Source organism: Rhinatrema bivittatum, chromosome 16 (genome assembly GCF_901001135.1).
Source record: "Rhinatrema bivittatum chromosome 16, aRhiBiv1.1, whole genome shotgun sequence".
Lineage (NCBI taxonomy): Eukaryota > Metazoa > Chordata > Amphibia > Gymnophiona > Rhinatrematidae > Rhinatrema > Rhinatrema bivittatum.
The window spans coordinates 38,981,247-38,993,650 of NC_042630.1; the positions used below are offsets into that span (position 1 = coordinate 38,981,247).

At 52.7% G+C, this 12,404-nt stretch overlaps 1 protein-coding gene across 1 annotated transcript in view; it reads left to right on the forward strand.

Annotated features, from left to right (window-relative positions):
- The window catches only part of LOC115078859, a 28,560-nt gene that overhangs the window by 3,165 nt on the left and 12,991 nt on the right, over nt 1-12,404 (forward strand). Inside the window, exons 2-4 of the mRNA XM_029581911.1 lie at nt 4,773-5,108; nt 8,363-8,521; nt 8,646-8,689. Of these exons, the coding sequence (XP_029437771.1) occupies nt 4,773-5,108; nt 8,363-8,521; nt 8,646-8,689 (539 nt within the window). The remainder of the gene's footprint in view (nt 1-4,772; nt 5,109-8,362; nt 8,522-8,645; nt 8,690-12,404) is intronic.

The following is a 12,404-nucleotide window of genomic DNA, read 5'->3' on the forward strand; positions in this document are numbered from 1 at the left end:
ACTGAGTCAATGCAGGCGGGCTGTCCGTAGTCGGGCACTGTCCAGGAAGGTCACAGAATCCAGGCAGCCAGATACTGGGGCAACAGCCTCACCGGTTTTGGTAGCTTCTGAGTATTGGATTAAGTATGGGAACTTGGCATGCTCATCCACCCAGGATGAGAAAACAACAAAAAAGTGACTTGAATAGTAGGCAGGGATATCGTACAAGCGGTCCAGCTCCTACTGCTGGCAGCTGGGATAGATCCAGGGCCCCAGCCTCTGTGGGATCCAGCCTCGCCACAGAATTCCCCATTGTCCGCGGCAGTGGTGACAGCACCTCCCCCCCCCCCCCCCCTCGCTCCCTGCACCGTGTCTGTCCATACCCCTCCGATCCTGGCTGTCAGTTTGGGGTTTGGTGGTCAGAGACGGACAATGGCAAGGAGCGCCACTGCTTCCTGTGGCACCACTAGGATCCTTTCCCAATTGATCAGCCAGGAGAGGGCAGGGGTGTGTGTGTGTGTGTGTGGGATGACATTCAAGATGAGACCTCAGGGTCTAAATATGTACACCCTAGAGGAGAAGAGAGCCAGGTAGACATGATGGAGACATTCAAACATCTGAAACATGTAAATAATGCACAGGAAGCAAACCTCTTCCAATGGAAAGGAAGGTGTAGAACTAGGGAGGTAGACTCAGGCACAATGTCAGGAAACATTTTTTCATGGACAGGGTGGTGGAGGCCTGGAATGCCTTGCCAAAAGAGGTAGTGAAGACAAGAAGAGTAACATTTTAGGATGTGTATTTGGAAATTCAAACGTTTTAATTGTGCATTTGATAATAAGTTGTAAACCGATGTGATGTTTTTTATGAACGTCGGTATAGAAAAACTAATTAATACATAAATAAATAACAGCATTCAAAAGGGCATGGGATAAAACTCAGATAAGCGCTTAATAGCAAAAGGACAGAAGAAAAGCCATGGGGTAACCTGCATGTAGTAGTGGCTCAGCCCAGAATAGCAGCGAAATGTCCGTATTGTGCACGGAGCGGTGGTTACTACCCTTAACAGAAACACGGGGGTAACCTGCACGGAGCGGCGGTTACTACCCTTAACAGAAACACGGGGCTAACCTGCACGGAGCGGCGGTTACTACCCTTAACAGAAACATGGGGGTAACCTGCACGGAGCGGCGGTTACTACCCTTAACAGAAACATGGGGGTAACCTGCACGGAGCGACACTTACTACCCTTAACAGAAACACGGGGGTAACCTGCACGAAGCGGCAGTTACTACCCTTAACAGAAACACGGTGGTAACCTGCACGGAGCGGCGGTTACTACCCTTAACAGAAACACGGGGGTAACCTGCACGGAGCGGCGGTTACTACCCTTAACAGAAACACGGGGCTAACCTGCACGGAGCGGCGGTTACTACCCTTAACAGAAACACGGGGCTAACCTGCACGGAGCGGCGGTTACTACCCTTAACAGAAACACGGGGCTAACCTGCACGGAGCGGCGGTTACTACCCTTAACAGAAACATGGGGGTAACCTGCACGGAGCGGCAGTTACTATCCTTAACAGAAACACGGGGCTAACCTGCACGGAGCGGCACTTACTACCCTTAACAGAAGGCATGGGGGTAACCTGCACGGAGCGGCAGTTACTACCCTTAACAGAAACATGGGGGTAACCTGCACGGAGCAGCAGTTACTACCCTTAACAGAAGGCATGGGGGTAACCTGCATGGAGCGGCACTTACTACCCTTAACAGAAGGCATGGGGGTAACCTGCACGGAGCGGCACTTACTACCCTTAACAGAAACATGGGGGTAACCTGCACGGAGAAGCAGTTACTACCCTTAACAGAAGGCATGGGGGTAACCTGCACGGAGCGGCGGTTACTACCCTTAACAGAAACATGGGGTAACCTGCACGGAGCGGCGGTTACTACCCTTAACAGAAACACGGGGCTAACCTGCACGGAGCGGCGGTTACTACCCTTAACAGAAACATGGGGGTAACCTGCACGGAGCGGCAGTTACTATCCTTAACAGAAACACGGGGCTAACCTGCACGGAGCGGCACTTACTACCCTTAACAGAAGGCATGGCGGTAACCTGCACGGAGCGGCAGTTACTACCCTTAACAGAAACATGGGGGTAACCTGCACGGAGCAGCAGTTACTACCCTTAACAGAAGGCATGGGGGTAACCTGCACGGAGCGGCACTTACTACCCTTAACAGAAGGCATGGGAGTAACCTGCACGGAGCGGCACTTACTACCCTTAACAGAAACATGGGGGTAACCTGCACGGAGAAGCAGTTACTACCCTTAACAGAAGGCATGGGGGTAACCTGCACGGAGCGGCACTTACTACCCTTAACAGAAGGCATGGGGGTAACCTGCACGGAGCGGCAGTTACAACCTTAAACACCTTGTTGGGTAGCCTGGATGGGCTATTTTTGTCTCTATCTGCTCTCGTACTATGTATGAGGGGGTACGGGGCGAGTGCGCTCAGGGCTTGCGTGCTGCCAGGTAAAGCAAGATCTGTTCTTGCTTTACCAGGTTCTTGTGGCCTGGTTTGGCCTCTGTTGGAAACAGGATGCTGGGCTTGATGGACCCTTGGTCTGACCCAGTATGGCATGTTCTTATGTTCAGACGACTTGGAACTCATAACCGTAGGCCGGGAGAGGGCAGCCCTGCAAGCGATTAGCGCCACGTGGCCCAGGGGAAGAGCGATCCGATGATGGCAGGGTTGTGCTCCGCTCTGGATGCAGCGGCTGGAGCTCTTCCCTCTTTACATGACTGTGGTGAGGAGGAGGAGGAGGCCGTGACCCTCTCCCCCCCCCCCCCCCCCCCAGTTCACCACATGCGAATTAAACTCCTCCGCCGACGGGCCTGTCAGAACCGGCCGGGCACAGGAAGGACCAAGCAGAGCAAACGCTGAGCCGTCAGCTGCCTGACCTGGAACATTAAACAAGGGGACAGAGGTTAAATAAAGAATAGCAACCCCCCAACTTCATACCCCCCCCCCCCCCGTCCTAAAGCCTGCGAGGAAGGGGGGGGGGTAACTCCTCCTAAGTCGCTCCTGCAGATCTCGGTGATACTAAAATCCCCATTGTTCGTCTCAAAGCAAATCAGGAATCAGAGAGGTTTCAGCCTCACGGACAAAGGTTAAGAGAAGAGGGCGAGCTGACATTTATTTATGTATTTATTTATTTTTATTTGGATTTTTTTATATACCGAAGTATAGCAAGCTGCCTTCACTCCGGTTTACATGATAACAACATAATACATACATTTAACTAAGACCTTAAGTAACATTGTAATCGGGATTATATATGAACACGATAGACATTAATAGAACTGCTAACTCATGTCATAGAAGAGCAAGTAAACCACGATTAACAACGAAATTGTTCAAGAGGAGTCTTAATTGAACAGCGAAAGAGGTCTGAAGAAGGGGTCGTAGCATGTAGGGAGAGGCAGGACAGGTCTCGGGGTGGGATGGAAGGGGGCGGATGGCAAGTGGGTCTGGGGGGGGTAGGAGGAGAGAGGAGTGGAGGGGGGCGGGTATGGCGTGTCAAAGAGAGAGGGATCGTCGCAGTGTAGTTGTTCATGATGAGAGTGTATTACTTAGCCCACGCCGTCTCTGAAAGTCTGGGTGAATAACCAAGTTTTTAGCTCTTTTTTGAAGGATTTGATGTCGCAAATTAAGTGTTGAACATTCTCATCGGGTGGCGAACGGAGGTACAGGGGGATGCCCTACCCTTCTCCCTTTAAAATGACCCCCTCCCCAGCTCATCCTGCCTGCAGCGCTATCTGAATCTGCGAGGCCCGCAGCCAGCAAGACGACAGTGGGTCTATGTGGTGGGACGAGCCAGCGACAGAGACAGGACCTATGGATCTGACCCAGCAGGGCATTAGAGACTATGAATTAGTTGGGGGTTAGGCTAATTGCTTTTATTATTCTGTTTTCATGTAGGATTTCTTTCTACGCGTTCTGTTAATTTGTACTTTTGAACTGTGCTTTGATATGTTGTCTTATGCATGAAATGCATTTTTATATATGTATTGTAGGCCACTCTGGGCAGATCTACATAGGTCTGGTAGAACACGATATAAATGTAAAGATAAGGAGCACAAGCAAAAAATTACACTCAGCCGGCCCAGGGCTGTGGATACATGGAGAGCCGGGTTCCAATCCCACCTCCAGCACTCACCGTGGCTTTCCGTGACTCCCTCCAGGGTTTGATGTTTAGCAGGGGTAGTAGCGGAGCTGTGCAAATGGAGCGAATGGCGGCCCCTGCTGCCCAGTCCCCCTGGCCTCCCCTTGCACCTCTCCGCCACCACTGCTCATCATTGCCATAGCCCTGCCGCGCCCTGGGTAGAGAACCAGCGCCAGCCTCCACACCCCAGAGCCTTGAGACATTCGTATTTTCATGCAATAAAAGGTTAAAAAAGAAATATAAAATTGGGGGGAGGGGGAGTATTCCAGATGTTTCCATGCGCATTTCACCGGTAGGTAGGGATATGTGGATTTTTCCCCAGGTCATTTTTTAATGGCGTGGACTGGTGTAAAGTAGCTGCAGGTAAGTCAAAATCCAACGTGGTCTTTCTCCCCATGGCTACAAATGTCCTTTTTATCTGGGGCGGATTTGACCAATGACAGGCCTGTAGGGCAGGGACACCCATAACTAGTGCAGTGCAGTGATGTGTACTCGAACGGCATTCTCTAACTGTGCACCCGCTTTCTCATGCCTGCTCCCGGTTTCACCCTTTCACAGGCTGGGCTGACGATTCCTGCGGTCCTGTAGTCGTGTACCCCAAATCCTCCCTCAGCCTGCCGCCCGGGAGCACCCTGCTCCTTAACTGTACCGTCCAAGCCTGTCCCGGCAACGGCGGCAACCTCACGGTGACCTGGGGCAGGTTGCTGTCCGGGCGGTACGACGACCTCCCTGCCAGCCAGGCCGTGCGCTACCACCGGAGGAGAGAGGAAACGCTGGAGGTGGTGACCCTGCGAATACCGAGGCTGACGCCCCAGCACCAGGGGCTGTACCAGTGCCGAGCCGTGGAAGGAGAGAGCGTGGCCATTGGCCACATCGTCAGCGTCCATCTAACAAGTAAGACCTCGGTCCCACTTCTGCCCAGATAGATCCGTGCCATGAGGGGGGCCAGGCGGTGTCCCGTCCTGCTTTATACCTTCAGTGCATGGGCAGGGAGTTCTGATTTCCCTAAGATGAGCCGCAGGGCAGGGGGGAGGCGAAGACCAGCAGTGGCTCAGGCTGGGCCAGGCGTGCCCTGGGTGGATCAGGTGGCAGCCTAGCCCAAAAGGCTAGCAAGCAGCTCGCTGGAAACAGGAACCTGTACAAGGCCTTATGAAAAGAGGGCTGCGCTTTTCTGGGGGCAGAGCGGTGAGCTGTGGGGTGGGTGGCCCTGTCCAGCAGGCACAAAGCAGCTCTGCTGCCCGCTCTCCTGGGGCCAGGGCACTCGTCAGCTGCCCTTTTTCGCCTCTTCTTAAACAGTGTGTGAGCTGCCCTCTTTTCTCTTAAGTTCTCCTCTCTCCCTCCTCTCTTCTCCGTTTCCCTCCGCCTCCTTTCCCCCTTCTCCTCGGTGGTGTGGAACGGGCCCAGCAGGCAGGCAGGCCCATGTGGCCTTCGGTAAGTGAGCAGGAACCGCAGGGAAGGGGGCGAGCGTAGAAAGCCGAGCCTTCCTCTGGTCCCTGCCTAGCAATTGTGGCCGCCCCGCCGGCTGCTGTCCAGCTGTGGGGCAGGCAAGCTGCGTGGAGGCCTCGCCCCCGCCAACATCTGTTCCCCATTGCGACGTCAGAGGCCCCGGATTGAGTTGTTTGAGAGGGGTCCTGCCACGGACAGGATGGCATGAAGGGGGAGGGGGAGGACGGGGGGCCCCTGTCACCTCACTTCGGTGCTTAACCCATCAGCTCAGACTCCCGGACTCCGCGGCTTCCTCTGCACCGCTGTCTTTTTCTACGTTAATTGTGCCTGAAAGTCGAAATAAGAATCAGATCCTAGGTTTTCAAGGAAAACTGCAATTATGGGGGTATTTAATTATTTCTGCCTTCCCATTTTAAGAGGGGTTTTTTTTTTTTTGTTTTTTTTAATTATATTTTAGATGTTAAGAAATTTTCCAGATGGAGGCCTTGCGAATAGCTGGTTTATAAACCTCAACCACCAGCCAGATGCAGAGCAAGCTGCTTGGTGGAGGGCAATTTAGGGGCCTCGGATAATAATCAGGATATTGAGTTCCACTTTTTCAGTGCAGAGCCCAGCGTGGAAACCAACCCAGAAATTCTAAATCGAAAGCCCTTTTTCCCCACAGAGGGCTGTGGGACGAGGCCAAAAAAATGTCCAATTTGCAATCCTGCTTCCAGCCTCTCTCCTGCCCACCGTCGCCTGCTGCACGCACGACAGCGGCTCTAAAGGTTGTAACGCAAACTTTCTGTCCGAACATAAGAACGTGCCATACTGGGTCAGACCAAAGGTCCAGCAAGCCCAGCATCCTGGTTCCACCAGTGGCCCAATCCAGATCACAAGTGCCCGGCAGGATCCCAAGGGGGTAGAGAGATCCCAAGCTGCTTATCCCACGAATAAGCAGTGAATTGGCAGGAATGCTGGCGGGGCCTCCCCCTCCGGCGCTGACACGGAGGGCGGCTGTGCCCAACGCAGGAACCCAAACTCCACCGCCGGCCGCACTCACGGGGGTGCGGGAACGGCCGAATTGGAATGGCTGAGTCGCAGGCTCCTGGCGCAGAATTAAATACGGATACGTGCCAATTAAACCTATCCGGCGCTTGCGTGCAAGAGGAATTTCGGTGGCTTGAGAGAACCTGCGAGCCAATAACAGGGAACCTCATGGCACTTTGGCTGCCATCACCGGCAGCCTCAATTCAACGTCCTTGCAGGCAAACAGGCACATGGCGACGCTCTTATATAAATAAGAAACGCTGTCAGCTTCCACAATATGTGTAGCTAGGGAAGCGGAAGATGGAATGGGCTGGTCTCTGCCCCCTTGCGGCCTCGATCCACCAGAGCCATTTCTATCCTAAGGTCGATATGGTCTGGGCCGTAAGTGCCCTAGAGGGCAATTAACAATAGGAAGGGAGGGGCTAGATTAGGGGAGCAGAGTAGCTCTTCTTGGGTTTCTTCTGCTCAAAATGCGTCCACGTCTCTCCAGTTCCCTACAGGATGGGGTGGTGGGAGGCTGGATTAGACAGCAAAGTGACTCCTTTCCTCTCTGCTCTGTCTATTCCAGCCTCTGCCTCATTCAATCCCTAGGCTGCTTGGGAGGGCAGGGGCTGGAGCAGGAAGAGGGGGGGTTGTTCTCTGCTGAATGCAATCTCTTGCACAAGTCCCGGGTACCTATGGTTAGGGAAGGGGAGCGGGCTGGGGCTATCCCTGGAGAGGGAGATGGTAGAGAGAGAGAGAGAGATTAGGGTCGGGAGGACTATGCAGGCCTTCCTTCCATCCAGACTGAATTTCAGGGTGATCAGACCCCAAACCGTTTGCAGGCCTGGCGTCTGCAGAGAGGTGGCAGGGGGTGGGGGACGGAGTGGGGGGCGAGGGTTCGCCATGTTGGACTGCATGCAGACCCCGCGCGCTGGGAACGTGACCGGGCTCGGCGAGGTCGTCGGACGTGGGATAAGCGCTGATCCCGTTCACGAAAAGAGAGAGAGAGAGAGAGATTCGTTTTCCAACCCGACCAGCTGCGAAGGGGAAATGTGCAGCTGACAAAACATGTTGGACCTGTAGCAAAGAGAGAACTCCAGTGAGAAGCCAGGCAGGAAAAGTGTGTGGGACGTGAGTGAGCCAGGGCTGCAGGGCCCCAGGCCCTGCCGTGGAGGTTGCTCTTCCCTTGTGAGTCCTGGGTGTTGGTATAAAGGGTCTGCGTCTGTTTCTGGCAGGGTTTTGTGGTGCATTAGACTGTGCCTGGTAGCGGAGGGAGTTTGCTTTTCTGTGGATGAGATCTAAAACGTAATTAGTTTAATGTAATAAAAAAAAAATAAATCATAGAATTAAAGCAAAAAAAAAAAAAAAAAGGCAAGACATCATCCTTGCTTAAAGGCATCCACTCCCTTTTCAGCCCCTACTGTTTAACAAGGGAGAGGCTGTGGGTCAGTTCTGATAGAGGTTAAGGGATGACATTCCTGCAGATCTAAGGGCCACACTTGTATCTTCTTATAGGATATAAATAGAAATAACATTGTATTAAAAGTTAAAAAAAATAAATCAAAAGATTTAGCAGAGCTCCCCAGGTCATGGTGTTGGGTACAGGGTGTGGGCACGCTTTGTCTCTTGGCCGTAGGTGCCCGCCCTCAGATCCCCCTCCCTAACTTCTCCGATTTCCTCCCCCCCCCCAGATGTTTCCCAGATGAACAGCTCCCAGATCGAGATGGACGATCCCCAGCTGGGATACGGCCTGCAGCTGAGCGACTCTCTCTTCATCGCGGGCGGGCTCCTGGGCACTGCCCTCCTGCTGCTGGCGGTCAGCTCCCTGCTCTGGAGGTTCTGGTTAAGAGGTGAGGAACCCGGCGGGGTAGGGAGGCAGAGTTCACAGCCGATGCCTGGATAGTACCGGGCTGAGCAGGGAAAAAGGAAGAAAAAATAATAATTCTTATCTTTGTTTGGTTTTTGCTTTTGCAGATCTTCTCAGAGCCAGAAGCTTGGCCCCTCTCAGGACACTCCAGGTAATCCCACGCATAAAATTACTGAAGGAAAGAGAAGGGGAGTCAGGAAGAAAGGATCCTAGGCAGGACAGGATTTCGGTGTTTCTCCACCCAGTACTGATTTGGTATTCAGATTACCCAAGATAAATATGCATGAGGTCAATTTGCATATAAGGGGGGGAGGTGTATGCAGGTGGGTCTCATTTGTCCTCACTGCGGTCGCCCTGCAAACCCGACTCGCTGAGCGGTCCCTCCAGGACCAGGTTAAGGGGGTCCCCTATCACCACACCAGTGCGAATCCCAGCTGGCCCTGCGTCGGGCCTGTTCTGAGGAGCCTCCGGGGACTTCAGATTGTTTTCTGGTTCGTCGTTTTGATAATGTTTTGGAAAAATCGGTTTAGTGAATAAAAAAAAATCACCATTCGCCGCTGCCAGATCCCCCACCACCTTCCTGCACAACTTGTGTCCATGCTCGGCTGCCCCCCAAAATCAAGAGGTTCTTCCTGATGGCTCGCTTAACCCCACCCCAAGATTTACGTCCACTGTTGTATATTAGAAACTTGCTGTCAAGTTATTCCTCCATCTCCCCCCCCCCCACCCCCTCATATGATCCAGGCACTGTTGCTCTCCTCGATGCCCATCCCGCGGTGGAGGACCCAGAAGTGGGCCCAGTACTCCCAGCATTGGCCTCAGCCAGCTCGTGTGGAGCGGCAGAAGTACTGCGGGGATGCTACACGACGTAGGTCCATTAATACACCCGGACAGGTATTAAGCTCTCTTTGGGCCCATCCCGCGCTGCTGGCTTAATCGTCAGCTTCAGGTCTGCTCCTGCACTGTTCCAGCCGGGGCAGCCCCTCAGCTCAGATTGATGCATCTCACTCACCTTCCCAACTTTTAGAGCGGAGGAATAGCCCTAATGGTCAGAGCAGCAGGCTGTGAACCAGGGAAGTCAGGAGGCTGCCCCATGGGCAAATCCCTTCGCCTGTGAGCTCCCCGGGCACAGGGAAATCCCACGAGTGCCTGAGTGTAATCTGCTTTGGAACCTAAAAACAAACTAATAAAATGGTCTTTCCCAGGTGCCCGTTAGGAACTTCTACCTTGTTCAGCTCGGACCATTTCTCCAGTGTGAATTTTAATCCTCCTACAAGGCGTCCGCGTTTCCTCCTGATCTGGGATCAGTTTTTGGATTCGTTGCCCGTCCCTTTGAGTACAACGTTCACCCACAGCGGTTGGTATCCCATTAGGATAGCAGCAGACCAGCAGAGGTCCTCTGCAGCTTCACGATCAAAAGATGTCCGACATGTTAGAATCGGGGCAAAAATCCTCTTACAACGTGACAATCAGAAGGCTCTGCCAGCAACACAGCGGAAAAGGTAGTGATTATGAACTCAAAAAGGAAATAGCAAACAGTACACCCTGGAAGAGAGGAGGTGCAGGTGAGACAAGATACAGACCTTCAGATACCTGAAAGGAATCAATGATGCACAAAAAAATCAAATATTTTCCGATGGAAAGGAAACAATAAAACTAGGGGTCATGAAATGAAACTCCAGGAGGGACGACTCAGAACCAACGTCAGGAAATACTTCTTCACAGAGAGGGGGGTGGATTCACTGTTGCCTGGATTTCGGGGAGCTCAGTGAGTTTTGAGAGCAGCAGCACCCTGAGTAGTTGATGGAGAAACTGGAATCGCAGTGGCCCCAGGACAAGCCCAGGTTTCCACCATGAATCTTTCGGTCGGTTTATTAGTCATTTCTGCAAATATCTCAAGTATTGTGGTCTCGTTAATTCCTCCTAGGTTTCTATTTTTCCTGTGAGAAAGAGTCAAAAACCTCACCGCTACTGTTTCCCCCTTATGTGCAGAACAATGTTAGGCTGCGTGGCTTGCAGCTTGTTCTCTGGGCTATTATAACCTGCTTTCTGCAGGCTGTGCTCAGGGATCGTAAGTGTTGAAGGTACGCAGCAGCCTTTATCCAGATAAAACTCAAAAATGCCCAAATCTGTCAGGACACAAAAGACAAAGTGACTTATGAAGAAGACCAAAGGGAGGAAGCGACAGCGCCAGGTGCTGTTTGCTGCCACGGGGGCCACTCCTTTGGTGAGAGAGGGTCTGCCGTCGCCGTGGGTGGGGGGTAGCTTTCTTCGGGTTGCCCGCGGCTGCGGGAATCGTTTGCGCCACAGCTGGCTGTCACGGACGGCAGCCTCCACGCCACAATCGGCGCCAAGAACGAAGAGTCGGCCCTCACCTCCACCCTGCTTTTTGAAATGCAGAGCCAAGGCTGCGCTGGCTCCCATCTCCGGCTGCCAAAATTCAGGCCAGAGGCAGATCCCACTGCCACAATAAAGGCTGGCACTTTTCTCTCCCCGTGCCCGGAACATATACAAACCCAGGGCAGAGACGGGGGGGGGGCGGTGGGGAGAGAATAAAAGCAGAGAAGGAGGGGTGGGAGGACTGCGAGATCAAGGCAGGTTAGGGATGCAGACTTGGGGGCCGATGCAATAATGTTCGCGGAAAGCGGGCGCTGAAAAGTCAGCGCCCGTTTTCTTAACGCACGCATGGCGCCCGCAAGGGAGGTGGCGCCGTGCGATATGTAAATTAGGGGGGTCGCGCTAGGGAAGGAGGGCGCTAGGGGTCGTTCGCGCGACCTTAGCGCCTCCTTGCTAACACGACCCCCACCGCGGCTGCCGGTTACGAAGCCCGACGCCGGTAAACTCGGCCTGGGTTTTCATGAGCTGCCCCGTCTGCCAGTAATGAAGAAAACGGCCGCACATTTACCTTTTTGCATTGGGAGTGAATGAGTGATAAGCCTCGTTCACATCCATTTGCAGGTGACGAGCGCTATCTCATTCGCTCCGCGTGGGACGCATCAGGGGGTGGGTCAGCGCCTATTTATCCCGAGTCCAGCTGAGCGCACTGCACTGCATCGGGCCCCTTTTGAAACAAAACAAGAAAATAAAATCAGAGAAAGTGGAACGTCCTCTGTTATTTCCCCGTCCCCGCCCCTCAGGGAGCTGGGAGTTACTGTAATATTTATTTGTTTTAAATCTTTTCTATGCCGTCGTTAAGATGGATACCATCCCAACGGTTTACAGTAAGGCACATAAACTAATGATGCTAAAATATATCGATTTGCACAGGTGCCACAATGGTTCGGCACATAGCTTTTACCCAATAATGATTAGTTTGTGATAAGTAATGTCCCGATCTTTATATCAGTTTTGAAGACAATACGAGCTTTATAACTGTAACTTTATCTTATAGTGATGAACGAAAAAAATAAAATTAAAATACAACCACACACACACGCGGGAGAGCGGATGAACGCCCGCTCTCCCGGCGCGCGCACCGACCCGAAAAGGGCGGGGAGGAGCTTACAGGTTCCCCTTTCATCTCTGGCCCCAGAGGAAACCCGGTGTGCAATAAATACACAAATACAATCTGACACTCGGGGGTTGTGTTTTATGAGCTGGTGGGGATGTTTTTAGGCTGCTTCTGTGGGGCACTGCTAACGGAAGAGAAAAGTCATGACTTTTGCTCTGGCACAGGGCGGGAAACTTGATGGGGGGGGGAGGTTTATTTTTTTTTTGTAGCTTTACTCAGTTCGGGAAGTCGCCCCTTTCTTCAACTTAAATCCTTGTGGGTTTTAACCCAGCCCTCTCCTCCGTTTGCCCGTCTGTCTTGACTAGATTGTGAGCTCTAGAGAGACGGGATGGTCTCGCCTGTGTTTCTGTACAGC